We start from the raw sequence: 24,275 nt of genomic DNA on the forward strand, positions 1-24,275 counted from the left end.
GGCTGCCCACAGCCCCGCAGCTGGGACAGGTGATGAGCAGCAGCCAACCTCGGTGGAGACAGAGGGCACGGAGAGGAGAGGAGCCCAGCTGTGTCCATCTCACACCTCAGGACTTCCAGGAGCCAGATGAGAAAGGAGGGGTCTGTACGCAGGCCAACGTCTCCCTGCCAGGCTGATAAGACTGGCAGGACTCTGCTCCTGTCGGGGGTAGGGAGTGGATGCCTGGCTGTCACTCATGCCCCTCTCCCACTGCTCCTTGTAACTGCCTCCCTGCCCTCTTCCCCCATGCTGCCCTGTTATCCACCCTTCCCCTCCACTGACCACCCTCTAATGTGTGGAAACTTTTCCTGGGGCACTGCTCAGCAAGGCGAAGCTGAGAACATCACATATCTGGAGAGCAGGGCAGAAGGGGAGGTGAGCAGGAAAGATGCTATTTTCAGAGCTCAACCATGTCTTCTCCCAGCCCCCTCGGGCTCTCCTGAAAGATGAAGAACTGCCATGCCCCACCCCAGAGCCAGAGCCGGGGTGCTAGGAGGGGTGGGCAGGGTGGAGGGGAGGGTGATGAAAATTCAGCCTCAGACTCTCCCACCCACAAGGGCTTTGCACCTATAAAAGATGTAAGTCACAGGATCAAGAGCACAGAGAAGCCAGTTGGTCCTTTCTCCTGCCTTTGGGTGGGACTCCTCCAGACCATTCCACTCAGATGGGCGTCTATTCTGGCATTTAGTTTCCATCAGAACCAGAGTGAATTATCACTGGAGACGGGCGGAGGCTGTGAACACAGCAGAGCTTCCTCATCTGTGAGATGGGAACAGTAATGCCTACCTGGTGGGATTGTTTTAAGGATTAAAGAGAAAGCACCTAGCACAGAGCTACATTAAACCTTTAATAAATGTAAGTTCCTCTCCTCCTTCTAACTCAAGTACCTCATGTGGCAATTTATAGTCCTGTGGGACTTGTAGGCTGAAATAATGTATCTGTCAGTCAGCAACATGTAATGAGTGTCAGTAATTTTTTTTGCAGAATCATGCACCAGCCATGTGGTAGGGAAAGAAAAAGAGGAGACAGCGTTGCCCTTGGAGCTTACAATGCAGTTGGAGTAAGACCATACATTGTGTACACAGGCATGTGCATACCCAGGTGTGCACATGTGCACCTACGCACATACTTTCAGAACCATTACAAAGCAATATCCGATCATGTGTAATACACCACAGACTGAATTACATGAGAACTGAAAAAGGTATCCTAGGGAACGGATGGCTGACTCAAAGGAAGGAGGGGCATGTGTGCGCACGCACACGTGCGTGTGTGTGTGTCTGTGTGTCTGTGTCTGTGTCTGTGTGTGTCTAAGTAGATCTTCCACCTGCACATGGAATAGTGGAACAATTCTCAAAGCAGAAGACTTGGGTTGACCAAGTGTCAGAGCTGTGTGATCTTCAGCAAGCTACTTAAGGTCTTTGGACATCTCAACCTATTAAATGGAGATGATAAGACATAATTCAGGATAGTTGCAAGGATTACGTGAATGTGGTAACTTATGTGGGCATGCCCAGCACAGAGCCTGGCACAGCCTCACCCTCCAAGGAGCTCCATCCTGTGCCTTTACTCTCCCTTCCCCTCCTCCTCCTGCCACAGACCAAACTCATCCTGGATCTGGACCGCCTAGTCCTGACCCCCTTCTTTGTCACAACTGTGCCTTTGCCAAGCTTTCTGCCATGTTGCTCATCGTGTTAATTTTCCAAGGGAAATTACTAAGTCTGCCCTTTCTAAGCCATCCCACTCACGCTGACTTCTCCTGGCCCCAGGCAGCAGAGTAATAATACATGAATGCTGAATGATAAATAGCACCGTCCACACAAATCTATCAGATGGCGCTGTGCAGATTTAAAAATGCAGATGCCACATTTCGCCCCTGTTCCCCAAGCAAGGAGCAGGGATGGGTTCTTTGAGGATGGCCTTTCAAGGCCAGAAGGCAACCTCGTGGTGCGAGCCGTCAGCCACCGTGGGGTGAGCCAGCCTGGTGTGGCATGGCATGGTGTGGCATTCTGTGTGAGCTGGAGTGGGGCTGTGACCCAGGGAACCTCTTCTCAGTGCTGTGGAGAGATTGCCATGTTGGGCTCAGAGCTGTGATGCAGGGAGGAAATCAGAGATGCAGAATGGATTTGTTTCCCAAGCGCAGGCAGCTGAATGCTCCAGATGTGGCTTTTGTCCAAGCTGCTCCCCCTCCACCATGAACGTGTCTCCCAAAAAACCGAAGGCCCCAGGTCCCCTCACAGCAAGCAGCCCACAGAGTAGAAGGCACTGACATCTCCCCAGCCACTTCCTTATTTTTTAAGAAGAATATTTTGCATCATAAGCCCTTTGATGAAGAAAGGGAGAGAGAGCCCTTAATGAAATATGTTAATCTGGGTAAGCCAGGCTCATATGAAAGGGAATATTAAAAGAGACAATATTCGCCAAAGCCAGCTCAGTACTCTGAGAGCTGAAAAGGAAGGCGAAGAAAATAGGGCCCCTAATTTCAGCTATTCAGGTCAGAGAGATGGCAGTGATCAAGTTGGGAAATCAGCTAGAGCCCTCCAGATCTGACTGTGATGCATCAGCCTGGGAGGCTGGGGGGGTGGGGCGAGGGAGCTGTTTTGTGCCAACATCAAAGCTGATTTGGGAACACAAGGTCAAATCCACCTGCAATCGACTGGCAAAAGCAGAAAAAAGGGGGGCCACTTTCTGAGATATCCCCCAACCTTCCTATGATTGGCAGCTGAATGAAACAAGGGAGGGGAAGGCAAAGGGTATTTATTCTGTCTACAGAATGCAGAGGAACTGTCAGTCCAGAGTCCAGGACAACAAAGTGGCTCTAATCTAAAACAGTTGGTGGGTTTTAAGCACCCATCACATGCCAACTGGGGGAGATGGGCAAGGTTTTAGACATGGTTCCTGCCTTCAAGGAACTTAGTGTCTCCTTGGGCAGTTGCCATGGAAACAGTGTGGCATCAAAAGAAGTTACTGTGTAATGAAGAGGGGCTCTAAATGCTGTAGAGTTCAGAGAAGAGTGGCAGGGGACAGATCTTAACCCAAGTCAGGTTAAAAATTTTTCTTCTTATCCCAAGAGCAAAGAACCATTGAAGAGTTTTGTTCAAGAGGATGTCAGTACAAGGTTTGTGTTTGGGGTGATCACTGTCAATGCCAAGAGTGTTTGGCCTGCAAGAGGTACTCAATCATATTTATAGAATGAATGATGGCTGAGTGTGGAGGGCAGGTGGTAGGGGGCACACTGGATTCTGGGAGGCTGGCTAGTTAGGGTGTTATTTCTCTTGTCTACATGAGAGATGACAGTGACTTGGCCTGGGGTAGGGCTGGAGATGAAGAGAAGTGGAGAGATTCAAGACACACATGGAACTCGAAAAGCTATAGGACTTGATAGGGAGGGGGAGAGAGTGAAAAGTCAAGAAGAACACCGAAGGCTTGGCACAACATGATGGATGGTGGTGCCATTTCCTGAGACAGGGAACCTAGGAAGGTGACAGGTTTACAGGGTGTACGGTCAAGACTCCTGTCTTGGACGTGTTGAGTGTGAGGTGCTTTGAAACAACCAAGAGGAGACATCAAGCAAACAGCTGGCTGTTAGGGTCTGGAGTTCAAAGGAGAGATCAGGCTAGATATGCATCTGTGCGTTTTCTGTGTGTAGATGGAAATAGGAGCCACGGGTGGGGAAAGTGTAGGGAGAGAGAGGAGAGCCTAGGATGGAGCCTTGAAGAATTCGAATTATTAATGGTAAGGTAAGAAGAGGCACCTGCAAAGCAAACAGAGAAGAAGTGACCAAAGAGATAAGGAAAATCTAGAGAGTGTTTTATTAGGAAGCCCAAGAGAAGAGTATTTCAGGAAGGGAGCGGTCTAAGTGTTGAACAGACCTGAAAGGCCAGCTGAAAGGTTGGGCCTGATGACGTGGGCATCATCTACACCGTGGAGATACGGTGCTGATGTCAGGCGAAGCTGTGAGGAGTAAACAGTGACCAGCACTGCGCCTGGCACATCACAGGTGCTTGTAAATATTAGTGCCTCTTTTTTTTTAGCCCCTCTGTTTTCAGACACATCATATGGGTCTCCTCCCCCTGCCTGCACTCATCAAAAATGAATGCACTGACTTATGATCACTGTCCCTCTCCTATAAACATGGGCAAATCAAGTATGTTGTGTGAGCTGGCACCTCCCAGGATGCCGCAGAGAGAAGTGAGCACCTGCCTCTGCATCACTAGCCCATTTCCTCCCAAACCAAAGCGGTGCCCACAGCAGGTAGGAGCCTGCATATTGGCAGTTCTGGCTTAACCTGCCAGCCACAGTGACTCTTGGGCAGTTAGGGTGTTTTAAAAAGAATGAGAAAATAATGTTTTTCTGAGCATCCACATTCTGCTGTTTGTGACTTTGGCTCATGAAACCAAAGAATTAAATGCAAAACTACAGATGGGGAGCTGGGCCAATGCCCTTCACAGATGCCAAGTCTGTGCGGCTGAAAGTGGTGTTTTGAAAAACGTCAGGACCTCAATTAACCAGAACCTGGGAGGATGGGGCAGTCTCTTCGGGTGAGCCAATTCTCCTGATTTATCAGGCATTAGCTTAAAAAAAAAAAAAAAAGTCTTCCTAAAACTCTTTCTAGAATGTGCTAGCCTCCCTCCATGACTTAGGGATTAAACGGTAGTGAATACAATTTAATCTTTCCTACTGAGAATTTTCAGGATCCTCTGCTGTGGATTTAAAAGACATGGAAAATTAGACTGAATAGTGACATCAGGATGTGCCCTGGGAAGATTTTTAAGCCCCACTATCAGCTAGTTTCCTGGGGCTTTGCTTTTTTTTTTTTTTTTTCTTTTCAAAGTGAAGTGCCAATAACGTAATCTGGTTATGAATTCTGAGTTCAGAAAGTCCTAGCTGAGGCATTGCTGTAAGTGCAACCCCTTCCCATTTCTCTCTGGAATCCCCTGGTAGGCACACAGCAAAAATATATTGAATGAATGACTGGATTCCTCTGGAGATCTAGAGTGTTTGCTTTCACAGTATCCCTGAGTGGTATTTATCCCATTCTATAATTTTGCTAAACATTAGCCCTGGAATGGGCTGCCAGTTCCCCTGGATGAATTGGGAACGTGCTCATCCCTTTGCTGGCTTCTGACTCTAAAAACTCAGAGACCATTCTCTTGCTGATGAGACAGGGTAGGGTTTGGGCTAGGGACTCTGGCACTAGGTTTGTCCTCCTGACAGCCCGAGCCACACTCAAGACCACCAGCACACAAATGCACAGGGAAAGGAAATACAGAAGCATACATAGAGAGGAGGAGAAAGGGGGAGAAGACTTGGCTTCCTCCTTGGCACTGGGATCCTGGGAGGATGGAGTGTCTTACATTTACAACATGTCACTGACGTAGTATGAGAAACAAGGAACAAAGGCACTTGCCAATCAGACCCTCAGAATAGCAAGCAAATGGGGATCTTGGAAGGGACCTTGGGAAATATCTTGTCCAACCCCATCTGAGGTTTGAGCTCACCAGCCAGCCGAGAACAGAGAAAGGTCAAGCTTCCTGAGTCTCCAGCCAGTGCATTTGCTGCTCACATCCTCAGGCAGCCCTTGGTCCCTTGAGCTTCATGGAATAGAACCCTTGCACACTCTGTGAGCTTGCTGAGGTCTGTGCCCTCTTGCTGCAGTCTGCATGAGCTGGACCTCTCCTGGGCATCAGTGTTGAGACTGGAATGTGCTGAGGCGAGGCTGGGGAGGGGTTCTGGAGTTTGCCTGGCTGTGTTTAGTAATGGGTGTCCTCTCTCCAGATTCGTGGGACTTCAAGCAATCCACACGCAACATCTCCCCGACCATCAACCAGGCCAACATCGTGGACTTGCACCCAGCATCCGTGTACAGCATCCGCATGTACTCCTTCAACAAGATTGGTCGCAGTGAACCAAGCAAGGAGCTCACCATCAGCACTGAAGAGGCTGGTGAGCACCTTGCCCTGCCACCCTTACCCATGGGCTCAGGGATCAGAGACATCTGGGGCCCACACCCACCCTGTCCACTGGCAGTAGGCTTACAATTAAAAGAGGAGAGGGGGTAGATTCCAAGGTGTTTGTTAGTGTCTGCCTCTAGGCTCTTGGGTCTAATCTTTTCCGGATGAGGTTCTAGATAGGATGCTTTCAGGAGCTGTCCGTGGTCCTACCCAACTCCTCTGGCCCCAGCCTGTCTGGATAGGACAAATATGCTAGATCTGCTAAGGATGGGGGTACTAGTGCCCTGGGTTATTCTCTGTGACTTTTGTCCTGGAGTATTCCTGAAAGTTTAAGCAAGATTGCTGTATTTACTCCCCTGTCATTGCAAAATATAAATTAATGCAAAAAAGCACAATAACATATATGTGCCATTTTATAAATAATAATAAAGCAACAATTAGTATAGTCAATGGTCACTGTCACTTACCAGAGGTTCTCCTTATGCCCCTTCTCAATCACAATCCCATCGCCCTCCCTGAAATAACCAGTTTCTCAACTTTCTTGCTTTTCTTTTTCATACTATCACCACAATGTATGTACACATCAACCATACAGTTTAGTGTTGCCTATTTTCCCACAGAGGTATGCATAAAGTCATACTGCATAAGTTTTCTTGCGTCTTCCTTGTTTTGATCGACACATTTTTGTGAATTTCATGTCATTGGCACAGCTGTATCTCGTGTGCATTTTCACTTCCCCCAGGGGATATAAGCAGTTGTGGAATTAGAGTCATCAGATGGACATACTTCTGCCTTCAACCAAAAAAAAAAAAAAAACTAAAATGTTTCCCAAAGTGTTGTACCCACTTTCTCTTTCATGATCAGTGTGTGAGTGTTCCTGCCATTTCATATCCCTGTTCACGTGTTGCACTAACAAACTTTAAAAAATTTTTGCCAGCCTGCTGGATGTGGAGCAGTATCTCATGGTCATTGCTATATTTTCAGCAAATTCTGGAGAATGAAGAGGAAATTTAAACCCCATGATTGTTTCAGGGGGGTCTCAAACAAAGATTCTCTGCTTCTGTAGACAAGCGTTTCCTTTCTCCCCAGCAGTCCTCCAGCTCAAAGATAGGAACAAGAACATAGGACTCTTTTCTTCCAAGACTTGACTTGTAATGTTGTTTCTCCCCACCCCGCCCCAGCTCCTGATGGGCCCCCCATGGATGTAACCTTGCAGCCAGTGACCTCACAGAGCATCCAGGTGACCTGGAAGGTAAGTGAGGTCAGCCTTCCTAGTAGATACGTAGAGCCATACTTCCCTCCAGATTCAGATCTGGACTCCAGGGCTTTCCTCCAAAACTGGGAATGAAGCCTGGAGACCAGTCCCCAAGTCTTGTCTGCATCCTAGTTCTGGATGCATTTCCTACAAATACTCCAAGAAGCCTGGAGGTGGAGGGTGGGGATGGATAAGTTTGTAAAACACTGAGACATTTGGCTACAAAGCTCCAACCTGGAGGTCGATAAAAATTTAGAATCAGATTTATTTCTCCAAAGTCTCATAATGAAAAATAAAATTGATTAGAAAGTTAGAACTTCAGAATGAACCAGCCCGTCCATAAATTTTGGGCTGACTTCTCAGGGGATTTTTTTTTTAAACACCAAGAAACAGATTAATGAAAAATAAAGATTCACTTGAAAGATAAGTCACTTCATTTTAAGACTCTTTCCGTGAGATGGATCACCACTGCTTTATGACATAAATTTGCAATCAGCCCTATTGATTCTTAATGCTTCAGAGAAATATTGTTAAGATTGATTTAAATCCTGAGTATGCCTGTTGTTGGGGGGGGGAGCAATATAGGAGAGAGAGAGAGGGAAGAAAGGAGAGGGGGAGAGAGGAGGGATGGGGGAGGGAGGGAGGGAAGATCTGTCAAGATTTATATGAATATGTAAATATCTATGTGTATGTAGCAGGGTGGGCCTGAATGCCTGTCCAAGGCCTCTGCCAGTGTGTGTTGATATGAATGAAGGTAGTGTGAGCCTGTGTGTATCCTGCATATTACAGGTTTATATCATGGTGCAGGTGACTCTGGGTATCCAGACATGTGTGTCATTGTGTAACGATGTGTATATCAGTGTGTTTCGATATGGAAGTGCATATGTAATCTGAAAGTCTGTGTCAGCGTGAAGACGGGCATGTTGAAGACATGTTTGTATCTATAACAGATGTCTGTGTGAACGTGTGAGTGGGCAGATCCCAGACTCACATTCAGAAATTCGCCCACTTACAAGCTAGCAAACAGGACTGCCCAAGTGCAGAGAGAAACATTATTCAGACATTAACAAAAAGTCAAGTCAATTAAATACACACACACCTATTTAGTGAGTTCAAAACAATTATGTTAAATTAAAAACTTCCTTTTATTGAGTTAACAGTGAGCTTAAAAATGCAATTCATTTAAAACATTCATTCAATTTAAAAAAAAACTGCTGTTTTACTAACTTAATTGTTTTTGATCGCACTATTTTTTAGTACAATAAAAGGTGGGCTTTTAAATTAACTTCATTTTCTTTAAAACCCTGATTCAAGCTGTTTTTATATGCACTGGGGTGTGTGCTCTCTCTCAGTATGTAGATGGGCAAGTCCCCTCATTAAAGGAGCTGGTTTCTATTTGTGGGTCTAAGTGTTTCTGGCTGTGGGTATTTGTGGATTGGGATGTTTGCTTTGGTGGGTCTGGATGTGTGTGTTCATGGTTCTGGATATGAGGGGATATATCAGGATCCTGTGTGTGTGTGTGTGCGCGTGCGTGATCATGTATGAGAATGTCTGTGTCAGTGAGTGTTTACTTGTTGGTGTTTCCTCTCTATGTGTGTGTCTGGTTGTATATCAGGGCTCAAGCTGGGGGTGAGAGCATGTTTCCAAGCCCCCAGACTGATGTCAGTGGAGTTTTCTCCATTCGCCTGGCTGACCGAGATCAGCCCTTCATTCTGGCCAGCCCAGGCAGAGCTCAGAGACGCCCTCTTCTCACCTGTGTGTCCTTATCCATCTCCTGTCCCTCCATCCAGGAGCAAGCTTCAGACCTCAGTCCTCAACACACGCCTTAGCCATTGGCCAGGATGTTCTAGGGTAATCCAACTCCCAGAGGGGCTGGACCTACACCAAACTCAATAACTCTTTTTTTTTTTAACTTGTGGTAAAATATACACATGATTTTGTTTACTTAAAACTGATCATTGTAACCGTGTTCATGTGTACAGTTCAGTAGCATTAAGTACCCAGCATTGAGCACCCATCACCACTATCCATCTCCAGAGCTTCTTCATGATCCCAAACAGAAACTCTGTGCCCATTAAACACTAACTCCCGACCAACCCACCCCAAGCCTCCGGTAACTTCTCTTCTACTTTCTGTCTCTCTAAATTTGCATGTTCTAGGTACCTCAGAGAAGCATCATACAGTATTTGTCCTTTTGTGTCTGACTTATTTGGCATAGCATTTTCGAGATTCATCTAGGCTATAGCCTGTATCAGGATTCCATTCCTTTTTAAGGCTGAATAATATTCCACTGTATGTATATACTGTGTTCTGTTTATTCATTCATCTGTCTATGCACATATGGGTTGCTTCCACCTTTGGCTACTGTGACTAATGCTGCTGTGAACATGGGTGTACCAATATGTGTCTGAGTCCCTGCTTTCAATTCTTCTGGGGTATATACCAAAGATGGAATTGCTGGAGCATAGGGTAGTTCTACGCTTAACTTTGTGAGGAACTGTCAAACTGCTTTCCACAGTGGCTGCACCATTTTACGTTCCCACCAGTGATGCACAGGGGTTCCGATTTCTCACATCCTTGCCAACACTTGTTACTTTTCGTTTTTTGATAATAGCCATCCTAGTGGGTGTGAAGTGGTGTCTTGGGACTCTCTCTTCTTAAAAAAGCCAGTTGCTTACCTCCTTCTCCAATCTGGTTACATTTTGTCTACTGTACTGTTGCATTTCTCCCAGGCCCCCAAACCGAGGCCAAATGATATCCCTATTCATTCATTCATTCATCTATTCAATGAGTCATTCATTCAGTAAATACGTACTGAGGGCCTGCTACATGCCAGGCACCATTCTAGATGCTGAGAACACAGCAGGAAACAAAAACAGACAACACTCCTCATCCTCATGGCACTTATATCCCCATGGGGACAGATAGTCAAAGACACAAGTGAAATAAACAGACTATCAGAAGGCGCTACTGCTGTGGAGAAAAAGAAAACCAGGAAGCAATGTAAGGAGTACTAGGCAGAGGGCAGGGAGCAATCTTCCCTAAAGAGCTCAAGGAAGGCCTCACTAAGAAGGAGGCATTTCAGCAAGGACACCACAGAGGTGATGAGGCAAGCCATGTGGATACCCAAGGAAAGAGTGTTCCCCTGCATGGAAATGTGCCTGGTGTGAACCACAGAGAGGTGTGTGCTGGACATAGGAAACATGGTGGGGAGGAGATGGGTCAAGGAGGCAATGGGGGCAGGGGGCAGATCATATAGGGCTCTGCAGCCATTGTAATGACTTTGGCCTTGACTCTGAGTGAGATGGGAGCCCTTGAAGGTGCAGGAGCAAAGGAGTGGCATGATCTGACTTTTTAAATTATTATTATTTAATTATTTTATTATTATTATTATTATTATTATTATTAAAGTATAGCCAGTTTACAATGTTGTGTCAATTTCTGGTGTACAGCATGATAGTTAGTCATATATATATATATATATATATATACACACACACACACACACATATATATATATATACACACATATATTCTTTTTCATTATAGGATACTACAAGATATTGAATATAGTTCCCTGTGCTATACAGTATAAACTTGTTGTTTATCTATTTTATATATGGTAGGTAGTATCTGCAAATCTCAAACTCACAATTTATCCCTTCCTACCCACTTCCCCTCTAGTAACCATAAGTTTGTTTTCTATGTCTGTGACTCTGTTTCTGTTTTGTAAATAAGTTCATTTGTCTTTTTTTTTAGATTCCACATATAAGTGATATCTTGTGGTATTTTTCTCTTTCTGGCTTACTTCACTTAGAATGACAATCTCCAGGTCCATCCATGTTGCTGCAAATGGCATTATTTTATTCTTTTTTATGGCTGAGTGTTATTCCATTGTATAAATAAACCACAAGTTCTTTATCTAGTCATCTGTTGATGGACATAGAGGTTGTTTCCATGTCTTGGCTATTGTAAATAGTGCTGCTATGAACATTGGGGTGGGTGTATCTTTTTGAGTTAAAGTTCCCTCTGGATGTATGCCCAGGAGTGGGATTGCTGGATTATACAATGGAGTGAAGACAGTCTCTTCAGCAAATGGTGTTGGGAAAACTGGATAGCTGCATGTAAATCAACGAAGTTAGTATACTCCCTCACACTATACACAAAAATAAACTCAAAATAACTTAAAGACTTAAACATAAGACACTATAAACCTCTTAGAAGAAAGCATAGGCAAAACATTTGACGTAAATCTTAGCTATGTTCTCCTAGGGTCATCTACCCAATAAAAATAAAAGCAAGTACAAATGAATGGGACCTAATTAAACTTACAAGCTTCTGCACAGCAAAGGAAACCATATGTAAAACAAAAAGACAACCTACGGAATGGGAGAAAATATTTGCAAAAGATGAGACTGACAAGGGCTTGATCTCCAGAATATATAAACAGCTCATACAACTTAATAAGAAAAAAACAAACAACCCAATCCAAAAATGGGCAGAAGACCTAAACAAGCAATCTCCAATGAAGACATACAAATGGCCAATAGGCACATGAAAAAATGGTCAACATCGCTAGTTATCAGAGAAATGCAAATCAAAACTACAGTCAGGTATCATCTCACACTGGTCAGAATGGCCATCATTCAAAAGTCCACAAACAGTAAATGCTGGAGAGGCTGTGGAGGAAAGGGAGCCCTCCTGCACTGCTGGTGGGAATGTAGTTTGGTGCAGCTGTTATGACTTTGGTTTTAAGAGCATCATCTCAGAATATCGCTGTGTCTTTGTCTCCTCCCCACCCAAGGCACCCAAGAAGGAGCTGCAGAATGGAGTCATCCGGGGCTACCAGATCGGCTACAGAGAGAACAGCCCTGGCAGCAACGGGCAGTACAGCATCGTGGAGATGAAAGCCACCGGGGACAGTGAGGTTTACACCCTGGACAACCTCAAGAAGTTCGCCCAATATGGGGTGGTGGTCCAGGCCTTCAATCGGGCTGGCACGGGGCCCTCATCCAGCGAGATCAATGCCACCACCCTGGAGGATGGTGAGGGCACCAGTAGAGGGCAGTGGGTACAGATCTCAGATGTGGGCAGAGCAGGGTTACCAGGGAAGGCTTGGGGCCCTTCCCTGTTCCTGGGCCCCACTGTGGTCCTGTTGTCCACGCAGGCTCCCTGGTTCCCTTCAGATCCCTTCATCTCCTCTCGCGCACTGGCTCCTCAAGGGATGCTTGGTCCATTTAGCACTCCAGGCCTCTCCATCTGTTGGATGGCTCTCTAACCATCACTTGCTGATGCTCTGCCCATCAGTCTCTTTTGACCTATTGGCCTGTCTGTGCACCTGTCTCACTCTCCATCTATGCTTTTTCCTCTTCTTTTTCCTCCTCCCTCCTTCTGGCTTCTCACTCATCTCTATCCCCAAGCCCTTTCGTCTGTACGCCGGGTCCTGTTTTTCCTCCCTTACAGCCTCCAGGTTGGAAACGCCTGGCTTCATCCTCAAAGATTGCCATTTAATTGTTCTGGGGGCACGAGGTAGGCTTTGAGAAGGAGCAGACTTCAGTAGCTCCAGAGCACTGGGGCCCTGGGGAAAAGAAAGATCACAAAAAGTTGCGTAGGATGCAGGGAGATACAGAGAAGTCCCAGAGTTACACTGCTGTCAGCTCCCCTGCCCCCTCCACCATCCCACACCCTCACCATCAGCCTCCTCCCCTCCATGATGCTGGCCACCAGCCTGGCTGGATTGAGGAAGATCAGCTTGTTACCTCTTAGTACCAGCAGTACCAATCCCAGACAGTGCCCTGACACAGTGGTTCTCAAACCTGAGCACACAGCAGAGGACTGTAAACAGTTTGCTGAGCCCTCCTCCAGAGTTCTACTTCAGCAGTTCTGGTGTGAGGGCCAAAAATGTGCATTTCTAATAAATTCCCCGGTGATGCTGATGCTGCCGGTGCAGGGAGCACTTGTGAGAACCATGACACTAACGGCCAGCTCATTACCCTAACAGGAGCCAAAGCTCACAGAGATTAAGAACCTGCCCAGAATTGCCCATCTAGTGAACTTCTTCCAGGTCAGGTCAAAAATCCAGGCCTGACCCTGAATCCCATACTTTCTACCTCACCACGTGGTTACCCTCTTGCTTGGGAGCAAGGCTGGATGCAGGACCAAGTGACACGGATGCAGGATGCTCGGGGAAGTCACGTCCAGGGCGAGTAGCTGCTCTGAGCCCACACCAGCATGCCTGACCAAACACTGAACTCCACCCACCAGGGCCGTCCCAGGAAACAGCCAGGCCAGGCCTGCCTTTGGCCTCCATCAGGGCCCCACCTCCCTTGCTTTGGGGGCTGTGAGGGGAGGAGGCGGAGGCAGGGCCTGGAATCACCAACAGGGAGAGATCAGCATGGGCCATGGAGTCATTTTCCAAACAAAGGAGGAGAAGGGGGAAGAAAGTTTCCAGCAGCATTTGCTCAGCAGTTTTTCATACTTAATTAAGGCCCTCGTTAGCCTGTCAGATCCTGATCATTTCCTGGCAATATTAGCACTCCTCTTGGGGTATTCAAGGGCCCCTGCTTTAGCAATAGTGTCTTTTCCATAATTATATTACCTTCATTTTGTTCAAACGGGCGATCTGTATTAGTTTATGACACTGGGTCCCTAATTACATGGTGCTTATATTTTTACACCTAAGTAATATGAAACAATAATCATTCTCAAAGAGGATCGTTAGGATGATGTATTATCAGTTAAATGCTCGTAAAAATTAGAGTTGCCTCTTGTGGGGCAACAGTATCTAATTACCTTCCATCCAGCCTGTGCCTCCTTTCTCCCACTCACAGCGAAGCAGACTTGGCCTTTCCATTTGCCCCCAGCTCCTCAGAAGCCAGTGGAAGTGCCACCAAAGTTGTCCCTGGCCAGGGTGGCTCCTTAGGGCCTGGTGCCACCACTGTCGTCTCGGAAAGGGCGAGCTGCAGCAGGGCCACCCCCAGGGGTGGGACTTAGGTTAAGCTCAGAGGTAGCTCTCAGACTGAGAGGCTTAAAAGTGGGGCGGACAACCCAAGTTGGTCTCTGAGAGTCTTTTCCCATCACCTGAGGCATTTTGGTGTGTTCAGGTGCAGGCACAAGGGATAAAGATGCAACGACCCCCGAAGTCCTAAAGGTGTCTGCAGCACCTCTTCTCCCCTTCCCTGGGGTTGTTTGAGATCCTCTTTCCTTCCCTTCAGCTTGGCACAAGGACACAAGGGTCCCTAGAGCCAGGCCTTGGTTCGGACCCGTGCTCAGGTGCCACAGAGGGCTGGCAGCCATCAGATAAGTGCATCAGTTGCAGATCCCTCCAGGGCTTGGTCTTCTAGGTTCTGTTATGTTCAGCAGAGGGTCTCCCTGGTGCCTGCAGGTGCATCCCAGGGGCTTATTCCCGGAGCTCATCACCTTCTTTCCCCAGCATTTACCCAGGACCAGGAACATGCCAAGTCTGTCAAGATCTCTGTTTACCCAAATATCCAGGAAAGATTTGGTTCACTTCCCAGCCACTAGCCCAAAGTCTCTTGACTCACTAAGTCAGGAGGGGCTCCCACTGCTCTAACCCGAAGCTCCTCTGGCTGGGCCCCACCTCTGGACGGGCCCCACCTCTGGACATGAACGTTGTGCTGTATCTCCCTGACTGCGCTCTTTGGCTCTCTCCCTGCCCCCTGCAGTGCCTAGCCAGCCCCCCGAGAACGTCCGGGCCCTGTCCATCACTTCCGACGTGGCCGTCATCTCCTGGTCGGAGCCCCCGCGCAGCACCCTCAATGGTGTCCTCAAAGGCTATCGGGTCATCTTCTGGTCACTCTACGTTGATGGGGGTGAGTCTAATGGGAGTGGCCTGCCCTGGTTTCTGACCTCCTGGAAAAGGAAGTTTCCACTGCTCAGGCCTCCGAGGTTCCCCAGCACTGACCTGGCATCCCTCAGGCTGGGCCTGGCGTCCTCACCCTCTGGACCATGGCAAGACTGCTGCCTGCCTCTGGCCAGGCCCTCTGCGGGGCTTTGCCTGTGCCAGGTCCCCAGCGAGGCGCCAGGGTGGGTTTGCCAGCACTTGTCCTCTACAAGGCCCGTCTTTTTGAAAACCCCGTGGTCCCAGGGGGAGGGCTGTCAGCTCAGAGCCTCTTTCCTCCTTCTAAGACTCTGGCTGTCTCCTGGGACCTTCTCCCTAAGCTCATCTTCAAGCAAGCTCCTTGGCAGAGCCAGGATGATGGGTCCTCACTGAGCCTGAGGAAGGCCTGGCCCTTCCTGGCTGCAGTCACTCCACCAGCCCTGCCCACATTCTCTGTGCGGGGTTCTTTGCAGGGAGGGTGTCCTCGATGGTGCAGAGAACGTGACGGGGACTCAGCCCTTATCCTCTTGAGAGTTTGGGGTGCTGGCCCAGGAATGGTCAGGTGCAGGGGAGGCAGCCTCAGCCTCTCCTGAGTCATCCAGGTGGAGCCACTGCCTGGGGAGAGCCGAAAGCCCAAGGAGGCGCTGGGCAGCACAGAGGGATGGCCATCTTCCGTCCACCAGGCGCAGACTCCCTTTCGGGTCCAAGTCACTCCTGGGGTCCTTTTCATGGAGAGAGGGTTGGGTGGAGAGAGGGAAATGTTACTTGGAGAGATGGAACTGTCCTATCAAGAGTATTGAGTTGAATTTGGCACAAGGTTGCCTAGGGGCTCTGGCCCCACTGGCATTTGTCATTCACCCTGGTTGGGCCACTTGGGGAGGGATGTGGCCTGTGAGCCGTGCTCCAGATCTTCTCTGTGCACCTTTAGGTAGAGGGTCCCCTTAGGAGCCACCACCACCATGGAGTCCAGGGCTGAGCCCAGTGGAGCAGGCCTGACCAGAGCCCAGGCGGCAGAGGGGCAGTGGTGGGGGGACCGAGGCGTGGCGGCCTGGGCCGCACTCAGAGGCTGCTTGTGTCCGGCAGAGTGGGGCGAGATGCAGAACATCACCACCACGCGGGAGCGGGTGGAGCTGCGAGGCATGGAGAAGTTCACCAACTACAGTGTGCAGGTGCTGGCCTACACCCAGGCCGGGGACGGCGTGCGCAGCAGCGTGCTCTACATCCAGACCAAGGAGGATGGTGAGTGCTCTCCCGCAGCCCGCCCGGCCTCAGCCCACGGCGCAGGCTCCCCAGTCCTGTTGCTGAGCACTGCCCTTGAGCTGTCCCACAGCTCCTTCTCCGAGGAGAAGGGTAAGAGCAGAGCACCATCCTTTCCCCTTTGATTTGCTGTATTTGGCTTTGAGGATGCTGGAGCCCAGCTTTGGGAGAACACAGCTTGCTGTAGGTGGTAGTCACGTGCTCTGAGATTTGTGCATAAATATACAAGCCACTGTAACCCCCTCCCCCTGCAGCATTGGGTCAGAGGCCAGATAAAGCCTCTCCTCCCCACCCCCACCCCAAGATCATCTTTTTTGTGGCATCTGCTCCCCTGTAGGGTTCAGCCTGGTTTCCTCTGGATACAGATGGTAGGGGGAGCATCACCCCTCACATCCTGGGTTAGGGACTTGGCGGTCAACCCGTGGAGGCTCCAGAATGAGCCAGGCCTTGGACTCTGGTGTTGCTGGGGGCTCTCAGGGAGGAAGTGAAATGTGCCTTCATTCACAGCTAATGATCTGGAAGCCCTTTCTTCCCCATACTGGGTAGAGCTGGAAGAAAACTGGAGATAAAGAATCAAACCTTAAGGGTAGAGTGATGAGGTCAGGTGAGGCTGGGAGCTGAGCCAGCCCAGGAGGGAACAGGTGGGGAGAAGGACCAGACTTCCCACCTGGGCCCAGAGCTGCACACCTCCGGGGGTCAGCCAGGTCCCGGAGGTGCCATGTATGACCATGTGCAGCTCTGGGCTCCTCTCCCACTTCTTTCCTCACCCCCCAACCCCCTTGCTTAGTTGATTCTAACCTTCCTGAACCAGGTGCTATACTGTTACAAGAGTCTGTATATGAAGTGGCTGGCACACAGCGGGCACTTAACAAACAGTAACCATCATTGGCCCTTATGGCTTCCTTCCCACTCAGCCTCAGTTTTTTCAAAGGATACAGAGGCCCACAGTCTAGAACCCACTCATCCACTTTGGCAGAAGGAGCTGGAGGGGTGAGAGGAGTTAAGAAGGGGCTGGGAGTGATGGTGGAGAGGTTCCCAGTGCAGCCCAGTACTTGGCTCAGTGACTGGACCGGCTCCCAGCTCAGATTAATGCTCCCCACTTGCCATTAGATCTGCCCCCTCCCCTGCTTAAGTGCTGAGCAATTAAATATTTACCAACCTGCCTGCCCTACTTTTCCTGTCATTAGTCCCCCCATCAAGATTTCCTGGCATGGCTCCAGGCAGAGCCACCTGCTCTTGTGTGGAGATCGAACAGGGATGATGCTCAGAGCCTGGCCCTTTCAGGGCCTTGGGGACACACACACCCAGGCAACTTCCTGGCCTCTAGAAATTAACCACCCAGACCCCCAGACTTCTTGTGTCCTGTTCTGATGCAAGGCCTGAGCCATAAGCAACTCCACGTGTTTAACTGACCAAAGTGAGACCCCACGAGGGAATCCAAGGGTCTAAGACCACCATCCCTCCCCACAGGGAGCTGTCACCCTGAAGCTGCCTGCGGAGCCACACACAGGGACATATACAGGCAGGGGCCAGGGCCCTGGGGCAGCAGCTTCCCAGAGCAGGAGGGACACTGAGAAACACAGCAGATGTGCGTCCCCCAGCCCTGCCGCTTCTTGACAAATCACTTAAACTTTCTGACCCTCAGTTTCATCATAATAAAACAGGGACAGTGCCTCATTGAGATGTTGCAAGAAAGAAAATAGCTGTAGAATCCTTTCTAAAATGTCAAGGGCTAGCAAATGGTAGTTGCTTTATACCTACCGAGAGCTGGCAGTGAAATGACTCCTTCCGGAAGACCCAGGTGCCCCGAAGGAAGGCTGAGCAGAAAGGAATCCACTGTCAGATGAGATCTTATCCAGAACGGGGATCATAGCTTGACACATGTGTGATATGCCATCACATACATGATTTAACCTTCCAGTCGCCCTATGGGTGGAGTATTGTTTCCATTTTAGAGATGAGAAAACTGAGGCCAAGAGCTAAAGCAACTTGCTGAAGGTCAAGAAGCTACTGGGTGGCAAACCAAGGCTTTCTTGCCTCCGTAGCCTCTATACTTCCTATCATACCACTTGTATCAGTGAGGAAGATTTGGGTTGTGAGTAATGTAACTAAAAAAAGGCGTACGCAATAAGAGCACTGATTATCACACATAACAAGACGTCTCAAGTAGGGCAGCTCCAGGGTCGGTTAACCCAGTAGTTCCCATCTTTCCACTCTGCCGTCCTCAGCCTGTCAGCTGTTCCTCCCGTGATTTCAAGATGACTGCAGCTCCAGGCATCACGCCAGACAAGACAGAGCTCCGAGCAAAAAAGGCAGTCTCTTCCTATGGGCCTGCCTCTCTTGGGAGTGAAAGAAACCTTTCCCAGAAACCCCCTCAACAGATTTATCCTCATTTCCGATCGGCCACCGTGGGGCAGTATGCCTCTTGCTAAGCCAGTCACTGAAAGGAGAATGGAATTCTCATGGCTGACTTACTCTAAGCATGATAAATCCTCTGGTGGAGGTGATAGAGACAGCTTTCTCTGAGGGGTGGAGGAACATGGGCTACCCACGCAAAAGTGAGACTCTGTTTGCAAGGAATAGGAAGGGATGATGGCAGAGGGGTAGACGGACAACTATGCCTGCCTCACCAGTGCTGCTCCAGCTCCACCAGCTCCTCCCGTTTGCAGGCAGCAGTCATGACAGTTTCTACTCCCCTGACTTGGAAGGCAGACAGGTCCACTTTCCAGTTCCAGCTCTGCCGTGGGACCTTGGGCACATATCCTAATCTGAAGACGCTCCCTACACACCACCACCACACCTCCTCAGAATTTTGCATTTTGCCAGAGGAAAACATTACCAGGAAATTTAGAGAAAAGCAAGACAAATAAAAGGACAAAACGCAGACATATAAATTCAAGCTCATTTCTTAAGTCCAGATCTCTCAGTCTGAGCTTGATTTCAGGCTAGCTTGGCTGCAGTCAGTTTATGAGCTACAAAACCTCTTGCCTACTGCTCACCTCCTTGGTGAATTAACAAATCTAACCACGTGGCCTCAGAGTACAAAGTTGGGTTGGATTTTAGACCACTTTAAAGGTCTAACTGAGGGAGAAGCTTGAACTAGACCTGTGTTTTAGGAAGGTAACTCTTATAGAGGAGTGGAGGATTGATCACAGGAAGGGGATGGGGGATAAGGACTCGTGTCAGAGAGACCTGTTAGAACCTGTGGGCATCTGGGCAGAGAAGAGGGTGGTATGTGCTAGGGCAGCAGCAGTGAGGATGAAGGGAGGAGGATGGACAAGTTTAGAGAAACATATCAGAGGATTTCCACTTCTAGGAATGGTAGATGAGATAACTCAAACCCTCTCTCCTCCTTGCTGAGGACACTAGGAAATCTGGAGAAAAAAATTTTAACACTTGCTTGAAGGCATCAGAGAGCTGGCAGGAAAGTGAAGAGTTATTGGGCCAGGAACCAAGGGAGAATGGCAGCTCAGGAGATGAGCCAGGTATTTGGAACAGGTCTTCCCCTGGGGGATATTTGCTGAATCTGGAGGCAGTGACTGAAAGACTGAGCAGTACTAGCAGACATGAATTGGAGGCTGGAGCCTGCTAGGAGATGTGGGTCTGTCTGGTGAACCACGCCTCCACTTTGAGTTGAGATCATGAAAGACAGAACTCTAAGAGTAAAAGTGGACCAAAAATAGACAGCTCAGCCTCAAATCATGTCAATGCTAGAAAGCAGACTGAGGTGACCTCAGGTTGCTAGTGCCCCAGATTGCAGGTGCATGTAAGAAACAAACATGAATTCTCTCTTTAGGAAGATTATATCATCTGAGACCTCAAATTGTTTCTGCAAACAATGTTGCAAATAATATGTCTGCCATGCAATAAAAAAATCATGAGAACAATGTGAACAAAAACCAGCAGGAAAAAAGACAAAAGAAACAGAGCCACAAGAGGTCCAAATATAGGTTTTATCAAATATGGACTTTAAAGTAATTATTCTGAACAAGATTGAAATTTTAAGCATATTGGAAACTATCAAATGGAAAATCTAGGGAAAAAAACTACAAATGTCTAAAATTAAGAACCCGCTAGATGGGTTTAGTAACAAATTAGACACAGCTGAAGAGATAACTAGTGAACTGGAAGGTAGGTCAGGAGATAATATCAAATGAAATGCAGAAAGATGATTGGAAAATAAAAGAGCAAGTAAGGGATATAGAGCAGTGATTTCAAACTTTACTGTGCGTACAAATCACTTGGGGATCATGTTAAAATTCAGATTCTGATTTAGCAGGTCTAGGGTGGAACCTGAGATTTTGCATTTCTAACATGCTCCCAGGTGACACTGCTGCTGATCCATGGACCACATTCTGAATATCAAGGAAAAGACACAGAAGATATGAGAAGATAACCCAAAGAAAAGGAGAAAGAGAACGGAACAGAAGATAAAACTTCTGAAAACTTTTCAAAGGTGATGAAAGACTTCAGGCCACAGATGCAAGAAGCTCTACAAACTTCACAAGCAATGACTTAGAGAAATCCACACCTAGGCTCATCACACTGAAGCTGCTTACAAAACAAGCACAAAGAGAAAAATCTTTAAAGCAACCAGAGGGAAAAAAGACCACTTACCTTCAAAGGAACAACAATTAGATTATCAGCTAACTTATCAGAAACACTGGAAGCCAGAAAATAAGACAGTGGTATATTTAAAGTATGTATGAAAAAATAGTTATCAATCTATGATTTTATACCTAGCAAAAATAGTTTTCAAGACTAAGATTTAAAACAGACATTTTTAAACAGAAACTAAAAGAATTTATCACCAACATATCTGCCCTGGAAGAAATATTAAAGGGTATTCTTCACCTGGAAGGAAAGTGGTCCCACATGGAATCTCAGTGATGTAGGAAGGAAAGAAGAGCCATTAACGGTGAATATATGGGAGGGATCAGTCAGTACTGATCGCATAAAATGATGATGACATCATCTTAGGGGGGTCTAAAATATATACAGAATTAAAATATACAACAATGGCATGTAAGTTGAGAGAGGGTAAATGGAAGTTCTAAGTCCTTGCATTGTCTGAGAAGAAAAGTACCAATTAATGCTATTAGACTTTGGTAAGTCAAAGATTCACGTCGTAATCTAAAAGCAGTGAAAGACAGTATAATGGCAAAACTAACACAGAGGGAGAAATAGAGTGTTTTTTAATACTCAATCCAAAAGAAGGCACAAATACAAAGAAATAGAATAGGTGGGACAAACAGAAAGTATTTAGTAAGATGGAATATTTAAACCGAAATATATCTGTAATTGCATTAAAGATATATTGACTAAATTCTCCAATTAAAAGGTAAAGACTGTCAGGCTGGCTAGCAATGAAACAAAACCCAAGCATGTATTGTTTACAGGAGACATCTAAAACATACAGGTATAGAAAAGTTAAACATGAAAGAATGGAAAAAGATAAAGATTATACGAAACTAAGAGAAAACTGGAATTTTGATATCAAATATAGTATGCATTATTAGGAGAACACCTTGTTATGATAGTAGACTTAATTTACTAGGCAAAACAGTTCTAAATTTTATGAACTTAATAATATAACCTCAAGATACACAAAAGTCAAAACCAACAGAACTAGGGGGATAAATAGATAAATCTACAATCATAGTGGGAGATTTCAACATGTTTCCCTCAATAACTGATAAGAAAAAAAGTATGCAAGGATAGAGAAGATTTGAACATTACAACTGCCCGGTAGCCATCCGTAGACCCACACCCCCACCCCACATCCCCAAACTGCAGAGACCCCTAGCAGAGGTAGCAGTGGGAAGGGCAGAGTCGAGGATGACTGCCAGCCTTCGGGCTCAGGCCCCTGGGTGGATGGTGATGCTGTTTCTAGTTATTTTACTGAATCGAGAGTTGTTGACCACTTATATTTTTTAAATTGCGATAGGTGCTAAAAGCTGAGAGGAGGAAGTGCAAAAATACTCATTGTTACGATTTATTGAGCGTCTTCTTTGTGTTAGGCACTGTGCCAAGTTTTTTATTTTAATTGGTACTAATTCTCACTACAAACCTTTAGTGTGGTTGTTATTATGTCCATATAGATGGGGAAACTGAGGCTCAGAGAGGTAAAATCAGTTCAATAGGATACCATCACTCTCTTCAAAGGAGCATAAAACCACCTCCCAGGAGAGAAGACGAGTCACAACAGTACAAGGGGAAAGCAAAGTAGATTGTGGAAGCTTCCAGTCTCCCAGGCAGAGCCCTGGGGTCCCAGCCAGGCCCAGACATGGGGTTGAAGGGAAGGTCAGAACCCATGTGGATTGGGATCCACACAGGATGGACTTCTGAGCCAATTCTAAAGTAGACTTTCCCTCCTGAAAGCAGAAAGGGCCTAACCATCACCCCAAGGGCAGTGACCTGAGCACGTGGCAAGAAACGCAGTCACACACTGGCTGGCCACCAACCTTTGACCTTCAGGAGGAGGCCTGGTCTGTGAGTTTCCAGGGTCCCCAGCCAAAAAGAGAAAAATGGCCAGTATATTTGGCTTAAATGCAAGCCACTTGTAGAGCATGAGAGCTGGGATCTAGTTAGGGTCATAGAGGTCAAGATTAATTCCTCATGGGTTCTGTTTCTTTCTTGTGCTTCGTAAGTCCTTGGTTCTGGCCAAAGAGTTCTGAAGCTGTCCACTCCCTATGCCACCATCTCAAAGACTTTGTTCCACCCCAAAATGATCACCTTTGTTCTCCCACCTGTTTGCCATGCTAGAACCTCCTCCTTTAAACCATAGCTCAAGGATACCTCCTCCAGGAAGCTCTCCCAGATTGATCTCCCCACTCTCCCAACCCTGTCATTCTTTCCCAAAGGCTGTGTTCCTCCCTTCTCTAAACTGACCCAGCCTTCCCCCTGCTCAGTTCCAGGTCCCCCCGCTGGCATCAAAGCTGTCCCTTCATCTGCTAGCAGTGTGGTCGTGTCATGGCTCCCCCCAACCAAGCCCAACGGGGTGATCCGCAAGTACACCATCTTCTGCTCCAGCCCTGGGTCTGGCCAGCCGGTAAGTGGGCTCAGGGCCGAAAGATGAGCAGGACAGGAGAAAGGAAAAAGTACCCTGCAGATCAATTGACTTCCGGGCCAAATCCTGGGGCTGCTCATATCTGTATTTCTATAGAATTCACGGAGAAGTATGGGCACTGGTCACCCAAGAGTGGCTGAAGACTTACCCAAGTCCATCTTGGGTCAGTCCTCTGTTCCAGGGGCTGCAAGCTTGTCACAAGCCCTGGAAGCCCTGGAAGTTCCTTTGAGTCAGAGGTCACGTTCAAGCAGGTGGGAAAGGGAGGACAGAGCCTCAGTGAGGAAGGTCCTAGCAGACCCCAGAGGGCTGCACTGGGGACTGGCTAGTCCATGGCCTCTGGAAATGAATCACTTTTCAGCATGGTCAGTCTGGGGTTGGAAGGTGGCTGGAGCTCTGCCCTGAGTGGCCCCCTTGGCATGGAGCCAGTTGAAGAGAGGAACAGATGGGGGATAGCTGAGAGGAGGCAAGGGCATCTCTCTGGGCCAGGGGTCTGGGGATTGCCGAGGGGAGAGCCCTGAGAGATGGTGCTATCTTCCCAAACCTGGGAGCACAGTGGGCAGCCCCCAGGCTGGGGCACAGTGCAGGGGCTGAGTGATGCTGAGAGGGGTCCGAGGGGCCCCAACAGAGAGGTAGGAGGGGATGAGAGTGGATACAGTGAGATGTGCGCCCATATCCCATAATAAGCATCCTTCCCTCTGCCTCTTATCTCCCGCCACTAAACCACACATTGAGTTCTACTGAGTGACTGCTCTGGAGCACACCTGTTCTAGTTAAGAGAGCAGGTGCAAAGACACCTGCCCTCAAGGCGCTTCCAGTCGAGTAGGGGAGGCAGAGGGTGCTCCCTGAAGGGCCGTGAGTACT

At 47.8% G+C, this 24,275-nt stretch overlaps 1 protein-coding gene across 1 annotated transcript in view; it reads left to right on the plus strand.

Moving 5' to 3' along the window:
* Positions 1-24,275, plus strand: part of DSCAML1 (DS cell adhesion molecule like 1) — a 314,658-nt gene that overhangs the window by 271,098 nt on the left and 19,285 nt on the right. Inside the window, exons 15-20 of the mRNA XM_032472451.1 lie at positions 5,818-5,985; positions 7,175-7,245; positions 12,053-12,293; positions 14,934-15,080; positions 16,172-16,327; positions 23,257-23,396. Coding sequence (XP_032328342.1) covers positions 5,818-5,985; positions 7,175-7,245; positions 12,053-12,293; positions 14,934-15,080; positions 16,172-16,327; positions 23,257-23,396 — 923 coding nt within the window. The remainder of the gene's footprint in view (positions 1-5,817; positions 5,986-7,174; positions 7,246-12,052; positions 12,294-14,933; positions 15,081-16,171; positions 16,328-23,256; positions 23,397-24,275) is intronic.

Source organism: Camelus ferus, chromosome 33, assembly GCF_009834535.1.
Source record: "Camelus ferus isolate YT-003-E chromosome 33, BCGSAC_Cfer_1.0, whole genome shotgun sequence".
Classification (NCBI taxonomy): Eukaryota; Metazoa; Chordata; class Mammalia; order Artiodactyla; family Camelidae; genus Camelus; species Camelus ferus.